This window comes from Neovison vison, chromosome 6 (genome assembly GCF_020171115.1).
Source record: "Neovison vison isolate M4711 chromosome 6, ASM_NN_V1, whole genome shotgun sequence".
Lineage (NCBI taxonomy): Eukaryota > Metazoa > Chordata > Mammalia > Carnivora > Mustelidae > Neogale > Neogale vison.
Genome location: NC_058096.1, coordinates 66,273,358 through 66,295,287, shown reverse-complemented (window position 1 = coordinate 66,295,287; position 21,930 = coordinate 66,273,358). Strand labels below are relative to the sequence as shown.

The following is a 21,930-nucleotide window of genomic DNA, read 5'->3' as shown; positions in this document are numbered from 1 at the left end:
TTTTTATTCTTGTCTGCTAAATCTAACAGCTGTGTCTGCCCAGAGTCACTTTCTATTAGCTGCTTTTTTTTTTTTTTTTTTAAATCTTAGAGTAGGGTCAGCTCTATCTGTTGTCTGTATGTCTCATATTTTCTTTTATCTTTTCTTCCTTTTAAAAAAAATTAAATATTTTTACAGTTGGGCATTTCAGATAATATATTGTAGAGCAACTCTGGAGTCTGATTTTTTTTTTTAAATCTTAAGGAAGGTGATTATTTTGGGATGTTCCTTTTTTTTCTTTCTTTCTTTTTTTTTGTAACTTTCCTGTATCTAATCTGTAGAATCTTTTTATCTTTACAGTTTGAAATGCCTATATTCTGTGTTAACTTTTTAATTCTAATTTCAATTTTTTAGCCTGATATTTTTCACAGGCTGACAATGTCTGTATATTTTAGTGGGCAGTCAGTTATTGGTTAGAGATTGTGCTCAAACATCTTAGGTTTATAAGGCTTCCCTCATTTTTTGATGATTCTGTACATGGGTGGGGGTGTCCATTTAAAATTTGGCCAGTTTTTTTTTTTTTTTTTTTTAAGATTTTATTTACTTACTAGAAAGGAAGAGACACACACACACAACAAGCAGGGGAAAGAGGGAGAAGCAGACTCCCTGCTGAGCAGGAAGCCTGATGTGGGGTTCTATCCCAGGATCCTGGAATCAGGACCCAAGGCAAAGGCAGACACTTAAATGACTGAGTCATTTTAAATGACTGAGTCATCCAAGTGCCCCAAAATTTGGCCAGTTTTTAAGTTGGCCTCAGCTTTTACTTTGTCTGAGACCCTGTTGGGTTTCCCCTGCATATGTGCGTAACTTTTCAGTCAACCAGGAATATGTGGAGAGCTTATTTATCCCCTTTGTGTCTCTCATGTCCAGGATCTCCCTGTTAAATTTTTTAGTGTTCTGCCAAGTCTGTCATTTTCCCCAGCTGGGACTTGATCCTCAGGGTAATAGAGCTGTGAGCTTTCTCACTTTGTTACCTATCAGATTTACCATTTTTACTGCCAGTACCACTGAACATGGATGGGTATTTCTGTCTTTACTAGAGAATGGTAACCCCCCTCTCAGCAAAATTCCTGGTTTTCCTGCCCTGATAAAACTGCTTCAGTCTCTGAGCTGGGCAGTATTGGTTGGAGATGGTAGCTTCCCCTGGCAAAAAGGTCACTGATCCCTACTGTCCTGCCTCCTGTGTCTAGCAGCTTTTTTTAAAGAGTGAATGCTACTTGATATGTTGTTGCCTTTGATTTATTTCCAGAGCCTTGAAGTGGTTGTTTCTACAATGTAGTCCTTTTTTTTTTTTTAAAGATTTATTTATTTTGGGACGCCTGGGTGGCTCAGTTGGTTAAGCGGCTGCCTTCGGCTCAGGTCATGATCCCAGCATCCTGGGATTGAGTCCCACATCATCGGGCTCCTTGCTCAGCAGGGAGCCTGCTTCTCCCTCTGCCTCTGCCTGCCTCTCTGTCTGCCTGTGCTTGCTTGCTCGCTCTCTCCCTCTGTCCCTGACAAATAAATAAATAAATAATCTAAAAAAAAAAAAAGATTTATTTATTTTGAGAGAGAGAGAGAGCTTGTGTCTGCTTGTGTGAGGGGGAGCAGGTGAGGGGCAGAGGGAGAGAGAGAATCTCAAGCAGACTCCTTGCTGAGTGAGGAGCCCTACCCAGAGCTGGATCTCAGGACCTCAGGATCTGAACTAAGACTCAGATAATTTAACTGACTAAGCCACCCAGATACCCCTACAGTGTTGTCCTTTTTATAGGTGTTTTAAGGGGGAACGGATTTGCCAATTACTTTATTCCACTATAGCTGGAAATATTGCCCTTTTGAAACTTTCTGACTTCTAACTCCTTTCCCCCATGTCTTCCAGGCCACTTTAATTCACTCTAGTCAGACTTTTGTTAGCGCTGTTCTACTGAAGGCACTTTTATAAGTCACTGGCATCCTGCATTTACCCTTTCCAATTACCAGTTTTCTGTTTTCATCGCAGTCAACCTTTCAGCAGCTTTCAACATAAATGGTCACTGCCTTTTTCTGAAAACATTTTTGTTTTGTTTTGTTTTTATAATTTTTTAATTTTTTAATTAACCTATAATATATTATTAGCCCCAGGGCTATAGGTCTGTGAATCACCAGGTTTACACACTTCATAGCACTCACCATAGCACATACCCTCCCCAATGTCCATAACCCCACCACCCTCTCCCAACCCCCTACCCCCGGCAACCCTCAGTTTGTTGCGTGACATTAAGAGTCTCTTACGGTTTGTCTCCCTCCTGATCCCATCTTGTTTCATTTATGCTTTTCCCACCCCCCCAACCCTCCCACATTGCATCTCAACTTCCTCATATCAGGGAGATCCTATGATAAATGTCTTTCTCTGACTTATTTTGCTGAGCATAATACCCTCTAGTTCTATCCACATTGTTGCAAATGGCAAGATTTCATTTCTTTTGATGGCTGCATAGTATTCCTCCCTCTCTCTCTCTCTCTCTCTCTCTCTGTGTGTGTGTGTGTGTGTGTGTGTGTATCTCACCTCTTCTTTATCCATTCATCTGTTGATGGACATCTAGGTTCTTTACATAGTTTGGCTATTGTGGACATTGCTGCTATAAACATTCAGGTGCATGTGCCCCTTCGGATCACTACATTTGTATCTTTAGGGTAAATACCAAGTAGTGCGATTGCTGGGTCACAGCGTATCTCTATTTTCAACTTTTTGAGGAACCTCCATGCTGTTTTCCAGAGTGGTTGCACCAGCTTGCATTCCCACCAACAGTGTAGGAGGGTTCCCCTTTCTCCGCATCCTTGCCAGCATCTGTCATTTCCTGACTTGTTCATTTTAGCCAATCTGACTGCTGTGAGGTAGTATCTCATTGTGGTTTTGATTTGTATTTCCCTGATGCTGAGTGATATGGAGTACTTTTTCTTGTGTCTGTTGGCCATCTGGATGTCTTCTTTGCAGAAATGTCTGTTCATGTCCTCTGCCCATTTCTTGATTGGATTATTTGTTTTTTGGGTGTTGAGTTTGATAAGTTCTTTATAGATTTTGAATACTAGCCCTTTATCTGATATGTCATTTGCAAATATCTTCTCCCATTCTCTCAGTTGTCTTTTGGTTTTGTTAACTGTTTCCTTTGCTGTGCAAAAGCTTTTGATCTGGATAAAGTCCCAATAGTTCATTTTTGCCCTTGCTTCCCTTGCCTTTGGTGATGTTCCTAGGAAGAAGTTGCTGCGGCTGAGGTCGAAGAGGTTGCTACCTGTGTTCTCCTCAAGGATTTTGATGGATTTTTTTCTCACATTGAGGTCCTTCATCCATTTTGAGTCTATTTTCGTGTGTGGTGTAAGGAAATGGTCCAATTTCATTTTTCTGCATGTGGCTGTCCAATGTTCCCAGCACCATTTGTTGAAGAGGCTGTCTTTTTTCCATTGGACATTCTTTCCTGCTTTGTCGAAGATTAGTTGACCATAGAGTTCAGGGTCTATTTCTGGGCTCTCTATTTTGTTCCACTGATCTGTGTGTCTGTTTTTGTGCCAGTACCATCCTGTCTTGATGATGACAGCCTTGTAATAGAGATTGAAGTCTAGAATTGCGATGCCACCAACTTTGACTTTCTTTTTCAGTATTCCTCTGGCTATTCGAGGTCTTTTCTGGTTCTATATAAATTTTAGGTTATTTGTTCTATTTCTTTGAAAAAAATGGATGGGATTTTAATAGGGATTACATTAAATGTGTAAATTGCCTTAGGTAGCATAAACATTTTCATAATATTTGTTCTTCCAATCCATGAGCATGGAACATTTTCCATTTCTTTGTGTCTTCCTCAGTTTCTTTCATGAGTACTTTATAGTTTTCTGAGTATAAATTCTTTGCCTCTCTGGTTAGGTTTATTCCTAGATATCTTATGGTTTTGGGTGCAATTGTAAATGGGATTGATTCCTTAATTTTTCTTTCTTCTGTCTTGTTATTGGTGTACAGAAATGCAGCTGATTTCTGTGCATTGATTTTATATCCTGACACTTTACTGAATTCCTGTATAAATTCTAGTAGATTTGGAGTGGAGTCTTTGGGTTTTCCACATATAGTATCATATCATCTGCAAAGAGCGATAGTTTGACTTCTTTGCCGATTTGGATGCCTTGAATTTCTTTTTATTGTCTGATTGCTGAGGCTAGGACTTCTAGTACTATGTTGAATAGCAGTGGTGATAATGGACATCCCTGCTGTGTTCCTGACCTTAGCAGAAAAGCTCTCAGTTTTTCTCCATTAAGAATGATATTCTCAGTGGGTTTCTGAAAACGTTTCTTAATTTGCTTGCAAGATAACATTCTCTCCTTTTTTTTCATTCTACTTCATTACTTCTCCATGTGATCTGCTCCTTCTCATACCTCTGAATATTTATTTATGTATTCTGATCTAAATATCTTCCCTAGGTGATACCATTGGGTTCCCTTGCTTTAAGCCCCCCCCTTTTTAAAAAAGATTTTATATATTTATTTGAAAGAGAGAGAGACAGCGAGAGAGGGAGCACAAGCAGAGGGAGTGGAAGATGGAGAAGGAGGCTTTCCACTGAGTAGGGAACCTGATGCAGGCAGGACCGTGGGATCATGACCCAAGCTGAAGGCAGATGCTTAATGACTGAGCCACCCATGTTACCCTTAAGTTCCCTTTTTGAAGATGACTCCTAGACGCATATTTCTGGCTTCAACTTCTCCTTCCTTGAGCCTCACAGTATTTTCACTTGGATGGCCAGTAAACATTTCAAACTTAATAGATGGAAAACAGAACTCTTGAACCACTTTCTCCATCAAATTTATTCTCTTCGGTTTTTAGAATGATCCTTTTAAAAGGGTAAATCAGGGGCACCTGGGTGGCTCAGTGGGTTAAAGCCTCTGCCTTCGGCTCAGGTCGTGATCCCAGGGTCGGTATTGAGTCTTGCATCGGGCTCTCTGCTCAGTGGGGAGCCTGCTTCCTCCTCTCTCTCTCTCTGTGCCTGCCTCTCTGCCTACTTGTGATTTGTCTGTCAAATAAATAAATAAAAATCTTTTTTAAAAAAGGGTAAACAGATTATATCATTTTCCTGATCAAAATGACTTTGGCTTTCCTTTACATTTAATATGAAACTCAGTTTCTTACTGTGATTAAAAGAGTTTATAGACATACCCCCTGCCTACCTTCTCTGAACTTCTCTTCCTTTACTCAATCACATTATTCTTCTAGCTATTTATTGATATTACCTATCCACCTCTGTTTACATTTTGAGGTTCCTATAAACTACAGTGCTCCTTTTACATATCTTCACATGGTTAATATCATATGATTTAGGTTTGTGTTCAGATCTTACCCCTTTATGGGGTGTGTTCTGACTTCCCTATCCAAAATACAGCTCCTTGTCTATATCATGCTCTGTCTCCTTAAGCTATATGAAAATATATTTCTTTTTCCTCACTCTCCTCCATAGACTGTAAGTTTCATGAAGGTAGGAGCTTGGTCTTGTTCACAGCCATATCCTTAACATTACGAAAAATGCCTGGCATAGTATAGGTGCCCAGTATTTGTAGTATAAAAGTGTTTTGTGTAGAATTAGTATGTCATTAGTGAATTAATAAAGAATGACTAAATAGTAATGGCTAGGCTTGTGATAGTTGTATATTTAAATGCATTCAGGCATTAACTTTGTTTGCCCAGGGTTGATATGATTAACACTTATAAATGTTCCTCTATGAAATTTATATTTTAGACCTTTTAGGGAATTTGAAGATGAGAAAACTTAAGACTTTAAGAAGAAATAGAATATATCAAAAGAATAAGGGTGGATGAATATTTAGGTCCATGTATTTGCTTCACTTACACATTCTTTCTGGTAAAAGATGGTATGCATAAACTTACACAGTTTCTGTTATCTGAGAATTTAATAGTTCTCTTTTATAACTTGGTTAATGAGTCTGGAAAATGGCTTATTTTAACATAGTTGGCTATGTTGAAAAACAATCTTAAAAGCCATCTTAATCTTAATATCTTGATAGTATTAGCTTACTAGCAGTTATTCCACAAAACTATCTACATAGATGTGAACTGGCCAAGTATAGATCTACTTTCCAACTCAGCATCAGTTTAAAATGCAAACAGACCCTGTTTTTAAATTGGTGAAGTTTGTGTTCTCTGTCACAGTTAAAACTTAGAATGTGACTTCCGTTATCTCTATTAAAGCAATTACACTACACTGAGTTTTTTTGTTTATTGCTTCAGCTATAGACATTTTATAACAAGTAATGGGATGAAAGATTGATGTTCTATAAAATATATTTTTTCTTATTTTTTAAAAAAGATTTGTTTGTTTATTTGAAAGAGAGCACAAGTGGAGGGAAGGGGTGAGGGAGAGAGAGAATCCCTAGGTAGCCTCCCCACTGAGTATGGACCCTGACATGGGGCTCCATCCCAGGACTCTGAGATTGTGACCTGAGCTGAGTCAACTGCTTAACCAACTGAGCCACACAGGTTCACCTATAAAAGAATTTCAAATATCACTGTTCAGGAACCCAGCTCTCACAGCCAATTTAAAGGGATAGTTTCCAATTTTCCCGAGATGACATGCTAGCACAATTGTAGAGCCAGTTGGAAGTTTCTAGAGGAGGATAAACATTTGCATATTTCTGGTATCATCTTCTAAGAACTGGAAACCACTGTGCTGTAGGACAGTTCTGCTTATTAAGCTCCTCATCTGCTGTGCAGTCCCCATCCCCTCTTTTTTTGGGAGGGGGGGCTTTTTCTAACCATAAAGCATTTTTCCTTCCAGATTCCCAGGTATATAACTGTATGTTTTTTAGCTCTCCCAAAATTTTAATTTTATATTTCCTGTGCATATAGCCAGTACTTTGTAATATTTTCTCTGTGTTACATAATTTGGCCTTTATTTATTAGACTTCTGATAGCCAAATATATTTTTGGAATTTATCTTCTTTGTTAATATATACTCTTCACATTTATTACTGCAAAGAAAGGCATCATATTTAATGCTTTCTTTTCATGAAGAATGAACATAACTTTGAAAGTCCCCAAAGGAAAAAATTATTTGTATGGTCTATAAATTTATCAGGACTGTACAATTTCTAGCATGCATATTTTAACTTTGCAACCAGCCCTTCTTTTGGGCTCTCGGATTTTATTATTATTATTTTTAACTGTATCTTGGAAAATAGTAGGGCTTGTAAGAGCTCTTTGCACCCAAATTCACTTGTTTAGTGAGAAGTTTGATTTTTATTATAGTTGCAGAAGAGTACAATAGTGGTAGCTTATTCCATCTATCTCTTAACATCTGTACACACTGCTTCTCAAGCTATTAGTGGTGAAATACTAATTTTAAAAATTTCCAGTTCATCAAAGACTGATATTTTTGTAAAATACAGTACAAATCAGTTACTAGAAAAGTGGAATTAAAAAAAATACCAAGTACAGGCCCCAATCTTTATTATAAGATTTACAGATATGAAATTATTATATCAAATTTCTGTAAAACATTCTAAGCACTTATTCTCAATTCTGTGTTTGTCTTATTTCAAAGTAGTAGAAAGTAGTAGACTAATAACATAGACTAGTGAAAAACAGGTTGCAGGTCAGCATTGGTCTATAGGCCATACTTTTTATTTTGTTTAAAATTTGTTATCTTTTTACTTTTAAAAAATTTTAACTGAAGTATAGCTGGCATATAAATATTAAGTTTAGGTGTGCAATGTAGTGCTTCAGTGGTTATGAAATTCTCACCATGATAAGTGTATTACTGTATTATAGACTATATTCCTTATGCTTTACTTTTCATCCCCATGACTTAATTTATTTTACAGTGGGTAGTTTGTACCTCTCATTCCCCTTCACCTACTTTGTCCAGGCCCCCACCCCTAGACCATACTTTTTAGTAACATATCCATAGCCTTCTCTTTGTAGTATTTAATGTTATGAGTTCTTCGAATCTTAGTCAATATGGTTAATAGTATTTATCCTTTAAAAAATATTTTCATGTGTTTCCTTTTCAGAACCGAGAGCTCCAAATCATGAGAAAGCTAGATCACTGTAACATAGTCCGATTGCGTTATTTCTTCTACTCAAGTGGTGAGAAGGTAGGTCTTGCAGAAAGTGTGTACTGAATATTATGATAGACTTGTTATTTTTCTAAAATTAGTCATCATTCTCTACTACATCTCCCACCCTAGCCCAACTAGCAGAACAGTTTTGCTAATTGAATGGAAGAATTCTAAAACACAGGTCCTAGTGATTCTGAACTTAAGATATAATCATTGAATATCATTAGTCATATCAGAAATTAGTTATGAAATTGAAAAGGAAATGAATTTTTAAGAATTTTCTTTTCTGAATATTTGTCTTTAGTTCTTTATATATATGTATATATATCTTAAACTTTCTGTGTTCCTTAGGTGCTTTAGAGCCCCATGATAGTTCCACCTGTTTATTAGAGGGGGAAAATTATGTCATTTTAAGTGGAAGTATTGGAGGAAAAGGGGAAACAGGAAGACTTTTGTAGGACTAGAATGAGACTTAAACACTGGGAGGCAAGTTTAACCTGTCTTTGGTGAGGGAAAAAGTTAGGAAGGTGTAATATTACAAAGCTTGCTGTAAGTGGCCACTATTTATGATCACATTTAATTTTGTGAAAGCGAAGGATAATTAAAGGAGACTTTGTGCTGTGCATCCCTGGCCCTTTTGGTCTTTCTGTTCATATGATGACATTTACTATAACTAACATCATTGTACTTACTGGAGTTTGGAAGCACAGAAAATCAGTTTCTTCTGTTTTACTTGCTTAATTCTGCCTGTTCACTCTCTCTTCTTCCCAGGTTCAATATTTTCCTTACTTTCTACTTCACTGGTTTGGGGTGTGAGGGCAGGGCAAATAATAAACTACTTAATCTTTTTGGCTAAACAAATATGACTTTGGAGAAGACCAATTGATATTTTGGACCTCAGATTTCTGGTATATACTGTCTAAAGTTCCTAGATCCATAATTCCTCTTGATTTCTAAGCACAGTATTTTTTTTTACTTCATATAACTATTTCCCAGTGTACCAGTGTTTAACCATTTTCCATTAAGTTTTATTTAGATTATTTCCTTAGAAGTTCTTTTTTTCATGTCAAAGCCTGTAATATGGGAATGTTCCTTTGTGTTAAGCTACAATTGTGATATACCTCATGTGGATACATAAATGTTAAATATTTGAATGTGTTTGTGTCAGTCATAGCTAATGTTTTAGCAACCATAATTAGCAAATTGTCTCCTTAGCGACTGTTGTTTCTCAGGTGCTTATATTAGGGAGTGTAAGCCCTTGTAAGTATTTGAGCCCTTTTGTTTCTAAAGCCAGTTACGAGGTTTATGCTACCTTTTTTTAAAATTTTTTTTAACCTAGCAAACTGCCTGTTATGTCTTTAATCTTATCTATTCTGACATCTTTACTTTTTCCTGTCCCTTCCCAAATAAAATTATGGACCATCTGTTATGTTCACAGCACTCTTATAATGGAATTTTGCATCCTCATGACTTTTGTTATTAGATGCTAGACATTATAATACCCCAGGGAGGAAAGTAAAGGTCAGAATTATTTGTTCCATGAACCACTAGATTACATGGAGGTTGGTTTGCAAAGGACTCCTTACAAAGCCCCTAAACATTTTCTCATGATTACTTCATTTATATAGCTTTCCCTATAAAGCAGACACTGTGTTTAGTATTTTACAAATATTAGTCATTTAATGCTTACGAAAATAAAGAGCAGAAAAGGAAGAATGTCAAACTTGTAAATATAAGGCTCTATTTGTGGCACCATCACAAGCTTGACCTATCTGGTTTTGGTCTGGTGAAAGCCTTGTTCACAGTCTGCCCTCACCCTCACTTAATCCTGCCTCCGGAGTGACAGTGGACTGTTATCTGTATACCGCAGAGGATGGATTTCCCTCCCTGCTGCTGCTCAGAGCTGCTTATTATCATAAATGGTCTTACAGATAAAGAGCAATTGAGAAGTCATTAAGGGAGATTAACCAGGAGGACGCTGAACCTCTGTTATAAAAAAGAAATGTACTTTCTAATGTTTTATTTATCTCAGAAACTTTCTCTTGAGCTTTGTGAATTTTCCAAAGTGAAAAAAAAATGTTCCTCTCAGTTTTGGATAGCTTCATTAAAAATAAAAAAAAAAATAGAAAATTTGTGATATAGTGCTGAAGATAATGATCCTTCTTCCTTAACAAAAAAGGAAAGTTTTCTGAAGATATGCAGAAATATACCGGTTCAGGACCTCCCATGATCTTTTAGCCACCAAAAAGATGATTTCTTCTTGCCCTACTCATGATCTCCACTCCCATTCTTCTGAATTGTTCTGGCAGGGCTAACATCATTCATGAGACCAGATAGTAAATTAATATGTCCCAAATGAGAAGAGAGGTTCTGCTCTCAGGTTGAGAACTCAGGTTTGTAGTTATCAGTTCTAATTCTTAAGAGTCCTGAGAGTGAACTTACAACTGCCTTTTAGAAAAGGATCTAAATATCTTGGGGAATTCTTACAAATTTTTAAAGATGATTTCTCTCTGAATATGACAGTCTTATATTGGGTAGGCATTTTTTCTAACAGAAGCATTATGTACTACTTATGTATATATAAAAAGAGTTTGGAGGAAGAAATAATAATAGATCAAGATGTCTCTGGGACATGCAAATAGAGATCCCCATGAGACAGATACATGTATGATTTCATAGGTGGTTGTGGTAGCTGACAGTGGAGGGTGGGTGCTAAGTAGAGAAAGGGTATTGACAAGGTTGGGCTGATAGAGTTGTGTAGCCTTGTGGTAGAACTCTTCGGAGTTCTGGGACGAGGGAGAGGGGATATTTGAGACCAGGACAGTAAAGAGCCAACAGTTTGCCAAGTACTGCCTTCTGGTCCTAGAATGTGAGAATAATCTTCATTTGGGAAAACGGCAAGGAAGCCAGTGCCTTTGGGTAGGTCCTTTGTCTAGGACAAAGCAGTAAAAACAACAATTAAAAAAAAACCCTCTGTGAAGAGACTGAGATTCAATATTCCATGAAGAGTTTTTCTTCAGGGTGCTAAAGAGCTCAGGGGAACATCTGGACAAGACATCAGTGGTCAGAACATAAGCCTAAAGGAGATATGAGCAGGCAATTAGGGAGACGGTTTCAGAAATTGTGAGGGTGAAAAAGAGAAGAATTCAGTGTTTCAGGATTATAAGGGTGAAAGACTTGGTTGATGTATATGTAAGCATTTCATAACTCTCTTATTGTTGTCCTCATCTCCCTCTCTACCGTTTTCTCAGTCTCTTCTGTTCCTTTTGTCTCTGTCTACTTTCTGGGTTTCTGCTCCCTTTCTGGGCTCTGGGTCTCTATATTTCAGTCTCTGGGGTTCTGTCCCTCTCTTGGTTTGTGTCACCTGCTCAGATTTTTTTCCTCTCTTCAACTCTGATACCTGTCTGTCTGTCTGTCTCTTTCTCATTTAATTACTATATGGATTTCAATCTCACCCCTCTTTTGTTGGATTTCTACCCATCTTTCTTTGAATATCTGATCCTTCTGAGTCTGTATGGATTCTCGTCTGTCCTGAGCCTTTTTCATTCTCTTTCTTGGTCTTCCTTTCTTTCTTTTTTTGCCTCTATTACTCACTTTTTGGAAAATTTTAAAGAAAAATTTTTACTCACTATCCTGACTTTTGACTTCTGTTCTCTTCCTTCCCTTCTTCTCTTCTCTTCTCTTCTCTTCTCTTGTCTCCTTTTCTTTCCTTTCCTTTCCTTTCCTTTCCTTTCCTTTCCTTTCCTTTTTGGAAAATTCCTTTCCTTATTGGTCTCAAATATCCCCTCTCCCTCGTCCTTTCCTTTCCTATTCTTTTCATTTTTTCCCTTTTCCTTTCCTTTCCTCTTTTCTTTCTTTCCTATTTCATTTCATTTGTATAGTTGTATGAATAATTATTTATAACCTTATAAACTTTGAAGATCTCATAAAACTTTCTGTGTTGCCTCATAGTATTTGTAGTTATTGACTATACAGTATTCCATTGAATTGTTGAACTGCATAATAATCCCTGAGTATTCCCCCACAGTGCTACCCCAGGACTTCATAATTCTTATCTATAAGCACTTTTCAGCTTTGGGTGAAGTTAGAGTAGGATTACTGCAGTATTTGGCAGATACCACCACTGACCACAGTTTAACTGAAAGGTTATGTCTGTTTTTGGTAAAATTGTCTTTATTTTGCTCCACCCTGCCATTTGAAAGACTATTTTTCTTTAGCAATTGTTTAGCATATAACTGGGGAGAAGACGGTCCATAGTAACTGAAAGAAGGGGGAATTAAGTCAGGACAGAGGTGTGACCTAATTAGTCTTAGTCATAGTCATCTGGTTGGAATTATTAGTGTTTGCTGTAGTAACTAGAGCATCAGGTAGTCAATCAGTATACTTTAGATTACTCAGTGGGCTTTAACTAACTCTGATTTAGTTCAGAAGAAGTAGCACTCTGTCCTTGACCAGACAAAAATGGGGATTTTTGAATGTTTTATAAGTCTAGGCTTATGATACTTTTGTGAATTTGTGTTTTTTCATTATCGGTATTTGATTGTAGAAGCTGCTTTGCTCCTAAATAAAATTTTATGAAGAACCCTATCCTATAAAAAGAACAGGTAGAAAACAAAGTTGCCTTGGTTGAAACTAGGGTATGGGACCAGCTAACGTCGTCTTTCCTGATTTGCATCTCATCTCACCTCTGTAGAACCCTACGAGTCTGAAGGACGGACATAGTATGTAAACCACATTGTGTCTTTATAGGAGACTCAAATTTTATTTGAAAAAAAAAATTTTTTTTTTAGAAAAATTTCTGTAAGTAACCTTACATGTGAAAATATTTTACCTGTAAAATATTAGATTGGTAAAATCATAGATTGGTAATTTGAATAATAAAGAAATAGCCTTCCTTAAAAAAAAATCTTTCCCTCTACTTGTATGAGAGGCAGTTTAAATAGCAAGGATGACAAATTGATTTCATTCTTCATACCAACTTTGCTCTATTGATAGTAACTGTGTAGAGAGCTGTGTATAGAAGGAAAGGATTCTACCACTGCTTCTGGGATCAAAGAGAAGAGTGCTATGCTTTATTATTGCCTGTTTGTCACTAGCCCTGGAGAGGAAAGGGTAGGGATGAATCTATTCTGAAAATTAAAAAACTCTGGCTTTGTAACGGGGTTTACGTCCCAGTTCTGCCACTTGATAGCAGTGTGACTAGGCAAGATATTTACCTTTCTAAGCCTTTTTCCCCTTCTCATCTGTATAGAAAGGATTTTGTAAGAAAAAAAGTATAATAATGTTTAGGTGCTTTATTGTAGCACTTGGCATATAATTAACACTTAATAAACATTAACTTCCTCCTTTGCAAATAATAATTTAATAGTTGCAAATATATATTGCACTTGCTATGCATCAGATATTGCTCTTGGCACTTTACATGTACTTTATAACTCACTTAAACCTTATAGCCACCCTGTGAAGAATGGGTACTGTTATTATCCCCCATTTTATAGAAGAAACTGAGGCACTTGCAGTTAAGTAAGCTACCTGAGAGTCATACAGCTACTGAGTGGCAACATTAGGAGTCCATTCCAGGCAATCTTTCTCCAGGGTCTGTATAGTATGCTGTATTATTTAGTGTAGAATGTCCTTTTCTGCAGGATCAGTGTATTAGACACATAGCATTTAAAAATATCTCAATAATAATTGCTAAACAAAGAGAGGTTGTACAGTGTCTACTTTGGAGAATTTTTAGAAAAGAATAAATAGCCTTTGTTTCAGGACAATAATAGTAGTAGTAGTGATGATAGCCAAAACTTGTGTGATGCTTACTGTACGCCAGGCATTAACTAAACACTTAAACTCTTCCGGTTTTTTGGGGATGAGTTTGTGAAGAATTGTTAATTCTTTATGGGTTTGTTAGAATTTACCATTGAACCCATCTGGTCTCAGACTTTACTTTTTGGGAAGTTTTTGGATTACTGATCGATGCATTCTTTACTTCTTATTTAGGTTTGTTGAGGTTTTTATATTTTGTCTTGAGTTAGTTTAATATTTGGTGTGTTTCCTTGAATTTACTGATTTCATTTAGGCTAATTTGTTGGCACACATTCGTTCATAGTATTCTGCTATGGTCCTTTTTATTTCTGTAAGGTCCGTAGTAATATCCTCATGTTCAGTTCTAATGTTAGTTTTTTGTATCTTTTTTGGCAGTCTAGCTAAAGGTTTGTCAGTTTTTTTGAGCTTTTCAAAGAGCAAACTTTTGATTTTCTTAGGTGTTTTCTGTTTTTTTGTTTGTTTGTCTCTGTTTTATTTGTTTCTGGTCTGTATTATTTCCTTCCTTTAGCTAGCTTTAGGTTTAGTTCCCTGTTCTTTTAGAGTTCTTCAGGATGTGAAGTTAGGTTATTGACTTGAAATCTTCTGTCTTAATGCAGGCATTTACAGCTCTAGATTTCCCACTGAGTGCAGTGAAGATAGCACTCAGAGGGTGGTATGTTGGATTTTTGTTTTCATGTATCGCAAGTGTATTCTAATGTTTCTTTTTCCAGAGTGTGTTGTTTTTCTCTTTGTCCTGTTGGTTGTTTAGAGTGATACTTATTTTCTACACATTTGTAATTTTTTTCTTTCTGTTATTGATTTCTAGTTTCATTCTATTAAGGTAGGGGAAGATACTTCAGATGATTTCATTCCTTTTAAATTCATTGAGATTTGTTGTTTTGTTGCATAATATATGGCCTATTCTGGATAACATCCTATGTGCACTTGAGAATAATGTGTATTCTCTTTTGGGATGTAAAGGTAGATAGATAGATTGATAGATATCCTTTTGGTTTATAATGTCCAGATCTTTTATTTCCTTATTGCCCTTTTATCTAGAGGTGCTGTCCATTATTTAAAGTGTGTATTAAAGTCTCCAACTATTGTAGAATTGTTTATTTCTTCAATTCTGTCAGTTTTTGCTTTGTATATTTGAAATTCTATTGTTGGTACATTATATATGTATAATAGTTATATCTAGTTGATGAGCTGACCTTTTTATCAAAATATAATGTCTTGGATGCCTTTTATTTTCTTTTTCTTGCCACTGCCCCAGCTAGAACCTCCAGGGCAAAGTTGAGAAGAGATGAAAGCAGAAATCGTTATTTTGTTCTTGATTTTAGAGGGGAAAAAATATCTAGTCATATTTTTAAGTATGATGTTAGCTGTGGGTTTTTCGTAGGTGTCATTTAAGGGGGATCACTTTTATTCCTAGTTTGTTTAGCATTTCATGAAATGTTGACTTTTGTCAAATGCTCCTTATCTCTCCATCTTTTGACATGATCGTATTTTTTTTGGTCCTTTATTCTATTACTACAGTGATTTACATTAATTTTTTGAATGCTAAAACCTACTGGCGTTTCTGAAATGATAAACAAATTAATCCTATTTGGTCATGGTGTATAATCATTTTATACACACACATGCGTGCACACACACACACACACATATGTATTTTTTTTAAGGTTTTTATGAGGAACTGGTATTAATTCTTCTTTGAAAGTTTGGTAGATTTCTCCAGTGAAACCATCTATGTTCCTGGGCACTTTCTATGGGAAGTTTTAAAATTACTAATTCAGTTTCTTTACTTGCAGTAGGTATATTTACATTTTCTATTTTTTCTCTTGTCCATTTTGGTATTTTATTCTTCTTATCTAAGTTATCTTACTTATTGATAAAAAGTTTTTCATACTTTTCTCTTAATTTTTTTTTATTTCTATAAGACCATTTGTGATGTCCCTTCTTTCATTCCTTATTTTCACCATTTGAGTCTTTTTCTTTACCTTCGTCAGTCTAGTGCTACAAAGGTTTGTCAATTTTCTTGATTTTTTTTTTTTAATGAATCAACTTTTGGTTTCATTGTTTTTTTGTTGTTGTTGTTGTTAATTTCTTTTCTATACTGTAATTCACTTATTTCTGTTATGTTCTCTTTATTGTTTCCATACTACATTTTGCTGTGAGTTTATTTTGCCCGTTCTTTTCTAGTTTCTTAAGAGAAGAGTCTTGATTTGACATCTTTTTAGAGTCACTTACTGGTCAAGGTTGTGCTTTGAGTTCCCTTAGCCAGTTATATTTTTATCCTTTACCATTGGATGTGTAAGTGACCTGGGTGCCACTTCTCAGTTCAAGGAGTCTATATTTGCCACAGATCAAACCAGATACTAGTAGTTTAGAATTTCCCCCCTGATTGCCTCTGAGAAGGTGCAGCCTTGGGCATTTACTTTCTTTCTGACTTAGGGATGAATGTGATTGTATTTCTTGGAAGTTGCTTTTGGGTCAGAGTAGCTTATTGTTCAGTGTTTGATTAGAGGTTGCTTGTAAATCCCTTGTTCCTTTAATGCTTTTACTGTGTGTTGATGTATCTGTGTGCAACCTGGGTAATGTTTCACATCTCCCCCCACATCCTGTACAACCTAGTACCTGTTTATATCCTTAATGACCTCCAGAGATGACTGTTACCAAGTAGGCTCTTTTTGGCTGTGTCTTTTCTTGTTTTTCTTCAACTTCTGGTGCCTTGCCTGTTTGCTTCTGTCAGGGACCTATCCAGCCTCCACAAGGATCTCCATTGTTTTTAGACAATGCCCATAGGCATGGCATTTTCTCTACTGTGTCATGAATAAAATTGGTCTCTGTAGGCAGAGCTAGCCTCTCTTTCCCTGGACAGAATCCCTATTCTACTGTGCTAGAACTCAGTGTGAAGACTCACTTTTTCCAGAGTAACACCCCCACTTTATGAGTGGGCAATGGAGGATAGGCAGTGACAGCCCCTGTTCTTCACACCTTGCCACTCCCAACATTGGGTGCTCTACCCTAAGAGCAAGTTAAAGGTGAGACTCTCAGGTCCCCAGCCTGCTCTGCCTGGCGTAGAGCTTCTGACTTACTTTTGGAGACTGGATGAGGAAAGGGCAACACAGTCCTCTTGGCCCTGCCCAACTGGAATAGATCTTTTGCATCTTGGGACACAGCCTGCCCTCCTGGGGTGAAACCATAGCCCCAGACTGGAGCTGAGAGGAGAGGAAGCTACCCAGTAGACCTACTGAGTAGAGCTTCCCAGACATGGAAGTAGGTTATCAGGGTAAGGGAGCAGGTCTTCACTAAAATGCCACAGACTCTTGCTGTTCTTTTTTTTTTTTTTTTTTAAAGATTTTATTTATTTATTTGACAGAGAGAGATTACAAGTAGGCAGAGAGGCAGGTAGAGAGAGAAGGAGGAGGAAGCAGGCTCCCTGCTGAGCAGAGAGCCCGATGCGGGACTCGATCCCAGGACCCTGAGATCATGACCTGAGCCAAAGGCAGTGGCTTAACCCACTGAGCCATCCAGGCGCCCAGACTCTTGCTGTTCTTACCGAGATTTGTTTCTTCATTTGCTGTATGCCCTTAAAAAAAAATTACCAGATACTTCAAATGATTGTTTTTTAATCATTTTACCAGTTAAATATTTGTTCTGCTGAGGAGATCTTCTATGCTCTCTACTCTGCCATTCCAGAAGTTCTGCTCCCCACTTACTTTCTACATTTTATGAACAGCTTAGTGAAGCTGTTATGCTGAGACTCAGCTATAGCTGAGACTTCCAGCTATAGTGGGTGCATTTTGTATTGTAGAGGAATAGACTGAAAAGTACTAATTGAACACATTCTGATTGTCTTTTGTTTTGTTTACTCCATCAGTAAATAAATTTTAAGTAAGCACAATGAATTTGTACCATTGTACTAATACATTATAAGACATATACTAAAATAGATACTTAAAAACACCAAATAAATGATATATGGTTTATCATATTCATATTCTTTGAGATATTCTTTTGATTACTATAGAGATTACTATATAATGTCTTAAATCATGATTAAAAACACTAAATTTTTTGTTAAATCTTGTACATATAAGTGTTTTTTTTCTGTGCACATTATGCATTTTTCTCATTTAGTCATCTTGGTGCTACAAGGTAGGTAATAGTACTATTTTATTATAAGTTTTAAATTTTAGAATTTTAAATTAAAGAATTTGCTCAAGGTTGAATAGTTAGTAACCAAACACAGGAGCCAATTTCAAATGTAGCCTCTCCATTTATAAAGTCTGTATTCTTCCAATCATCTACTCTCTCTGAATTCTTGAAATTCATTTCAGTTTACTGCTACTGTATATAGTGTTTTAGGTATAAGACAAAGTATAACGTCTGCCTAAATCAATTTGAAAAGGACAGGAAAAGAAATACACTGTAGAATGACACATGGAGAAACTATTATTTGGAATATGAACAGAAGTACTATAAAGAAAAGTAATTCAGCAAAGGAATTACATAGGAGAAGTGATACTTATTCAGGGTTTGAAGGAGGAGCTCTTTAGATAGATAAATAAATAGGTGTGTGTTAATTTAGAAGTGCAGGATATTCAGAGGCACCTGGGTGGCTCAGTAGGTTAAGGGTCTGCCTTCAGCTCAAATCAAAATGGGGTCCCAGGATCAAACCCCACTTCAGGCTCCCTACATGGCGGGGAGTCTGCTTCTCCCATGCCCCAATCCCCCCAGTTTGTGTTCTCTCTCTCAAATAAATAAATCTTAAAAAAAAAAAATAGATGTACAGGATGTTTGAAAGACTTGGTGAGGTTAGACAACATAGTCTGTATAGAAGAAATATAAGTATTTTGAAATTACTGGTACATAAAGTATAGGAGTATGGGGATAGTAGTGGAGGTGAGGCTGGGGTTGGAAGTGGGTTCTTAAGTGATTGTTTAGGTCAAGGTCAGCTCCCCTAAATGAACAGGATTATTTGTTGTTGTTGTTGTTGTTTTTAAAGATTTTATTTATTTATTTGACAGACAGAGATCACAAGTAGGCAGAGAGGCAGGCAGAGAGAGAGGAGGAAGCAGGCTCCCTGCTAAGCGGAGAGCCCGATGCGGGGCTCGATCCCAGGACCCCGAGATCACGACCTGAGCCGAAGGCAGCGGCTTAACCCACTGAGCCACCCAGGCGCCCCTGTTATTTTTTTAATTAAATGAAATCTCAAGTACAGAGATGGTATACATATAGAAATGCTGTGCAAAGTTATAGCTAAGTGTATATGTGGTCTAGTTTACAAAATACAACTCTCCTTCATTCCTTTCCTTCTCTCTTTCACCTTCCTTTCTGAAAATAGCTGACAGCAGAGAATTTTATTTACTGAAATAGAGAGATTTCCTAAATAACTCATTTGTTTCTTATTTAAAATTGTTGAATTGTTATTTAAAGTTGTGTATATTCATTCTGTATGAACATTTTGCTGATGAAATGCTGACATGTTCAGTGAGAGTATGACCTAGAGAATGAATACATAGGTAATGCAAAATTCTTGAGGTAGATGAATTATCAAGACCTCTTCATGACTTATAAATGTTATAACACCAAGTTTGATAACTGTTGTTTGCTTAAAGATGTGAATCTAGGACTTTATTTTGAATATCAGTTACCACCTTGTTTTTATGTTATTTTAGTATTTTAGTGGCACTAAAATATTATTATAATGCATATTGTATAAAAATTGAAATAATACAGGACAGTAGATAAAAATAAAGTCTTCTTTACCCTGATCACTAAATCCTCAAATCCTTCTCCTTAGAGGTAAATTTCTGTATGCATATATGAGCACATATATACCATGTTAATGTAATAATATTATTAATTATTATTAATTAATATTATTACATTGTTGTAATAATATTATTTTGGACCATGTTGCCCCTCTTTTCCCCAAAATATTATAATACGGCATTTTATGTCTATATGCATAGATACTGCACCCAGTTTTCTCCTACTGTTAATATGTAAGTAAGGTTATATTTATTACAGTTAATAAGTCAGTATTGTTACATTACTACTAATAAATTCCATAGTTTATTTAGATTTCCTTAGTTTTTATCTAATGTCTTTTTTCTCTTCCATCATCCCAGTTAGGCTACCACATTACATTTAGTTACTATGTCTGTTAGGCTCCTCTTGACTGGCAGTTTCTCAGGCTTCCTTGTTTTTGCTGACCTTGACAGTTTTGAGGAGTACTGATAGGCTGCCTTACTATCAGGGTTTGTTTAATATTTATCTCATAATAAACTGGTTATTTTGAAAAAGTCCGCAGTGCCATTTCATCACATCGTATCAAGGGGACATAGTGTCAGCACAACTGTAGCTGTTGTTAATAACCTTAAATCACCTGGCTGACCTAATATTTTTCATTTTTCTCCACTGTAAAGTTAATTCCCCTACCAAACCCCCTTTCCATGCTCTGTCCTCTGAAAGGAAGTCACTGTACACAGCCCATACCTAAGAAGGTAGATTATTTTAAATTTCTTGCTCCCCACAAATTCAATAGTCTTTGTGTATGTACATAAACAGACAGACATTGTCATACACATGATTTCTTGAAATGGCATTGCTGAGTTGAGTTGGATGTCTGTATGTCTTAGCTTTGGGATGATTATATTATTAGCCCAAAAGGTTCTAAGAGTTTGGGTTTTATCCAGAAGTGTGTGATGATGCACATTGGACATAACCCTGTTCCAAACCCTTGTTTTCTTACGTTGAATTTTCTTTTCTAATTTGATAGGTGAACAGTGGTGGCTCATCGTTATTTTTATTATGTATCTTTAATTATGAATGGGGTTGCATATCTTAATTCTTTTTTTTTTTAAAGATTTTATTTATTCATTTGACAGAGAGAGATCATAAGTAAGCAGAGAGGCAGGCAGAGAGAGAGGAAGGGAAGCAGGCTCCCTGCTGAGCAGAGAGCCCCATGCGGGACTTGATCCCAGGACCCTGAGATCATGACCTGAGCCGAAGGCAGCGGCTTAACCCACTGAGCCACCCAGGCGCCCCGCATATCTTAATTCTTATTCCCCATTGGTAGGACCATTATTGGCCATTTGTTTATGTCCCTTTGCAGTTTTTTCTATGCAAATGTTAGTTTTTTATTATTGACTTAGATCATAATTAATGAGCTGTTTGTATCTTAAACAAAAATTAGTCCTTTGTCATATGTAAGCAGAAATATTTTTGCTAAATTGTCAAATTTTTAAAATTATAGTTGACATAAAATGTTATATTAGTTTTATTGTACAATTTAGTTTCTCGACAGTTACATCCATCATAACATGCTCACTACACCTGTCACCACACAGAGTTATTACAGTACTGTAAGCTATTCTAAAGCTGAAATTTGTACATCCTCTTCCCCTTCATCTATTTCACCTGTCCCCCCATTTCCCTCCTCTCTGGCAACCATCAGTTTGTTCTCTCTTTATGAGTCTGTTTCTGTTTTGTTTGTTCATTTCTTTTGATTTTTAATTAAGTGAAATCATACAGTATTTGTCTTTCTCAGTCTGACTTACTTCACTTTGCTTAATACTTTCCATGTTGTCATGAATGGCAAGATTTCATTCCTTTTTTTTAAGACTGAGAAATATTCCATTGTGTGTCTATACCACATCTTCTTTATCCATTCCTCTACTGATAGACACTTAGGTTGCTTCCATATCCTGGCTGCGGTAAATACTGCTGCAATAAACAGAGGGGTACATATATCTTTTCAGATTTGTGTTTTCATTTTCTTCAAGTAAATACCCAGAAATGGAGTTGCCGGATTTTATGGCCATTCTAGTTTTAATTTTTTGAGGAATCTCCATACTGTTTTCCACAGTGGTTGCACCAGTTTACATTCTCACCAACAGTGCATGAGGATTCCCTTTTCTCCACATCCTTGCCAATACTTGTTATTTCTTGTCTTTTTGATACTGATGATGTGAGGTGATACCTCATTGTGGTTTTGATTTGCATTTC

At 36.5% G+C, this 21,930-nt stretch overlaps 1 protein-coding gene across 2 annotated transcripts in view; it reads left to right on the top strand.

Annotated features, from left to right (window-relative positions):
- GSK3B (glycogen synthase kinase 3 beta) overlaps nucleotides 1–21,930 on the top strand; it is a 221,283-nt gene that overhangs the window by 100,609 nt on the left and 98,744 nt on the right. For both annotated transcript variants that reach the window (XM_044251458.1, XM_044251459.1), the window contains exon 3: nucleotides 8,059–8,142. In XM_044251458.1, the coding sequence (XP_044107393.1) occupies nucleotides 8,059–8,142 (84 nt within the window). The remainder of the gene's footprint in view (nucleotides 1–8,058; nucleotides 8,143–21,930) is intronic.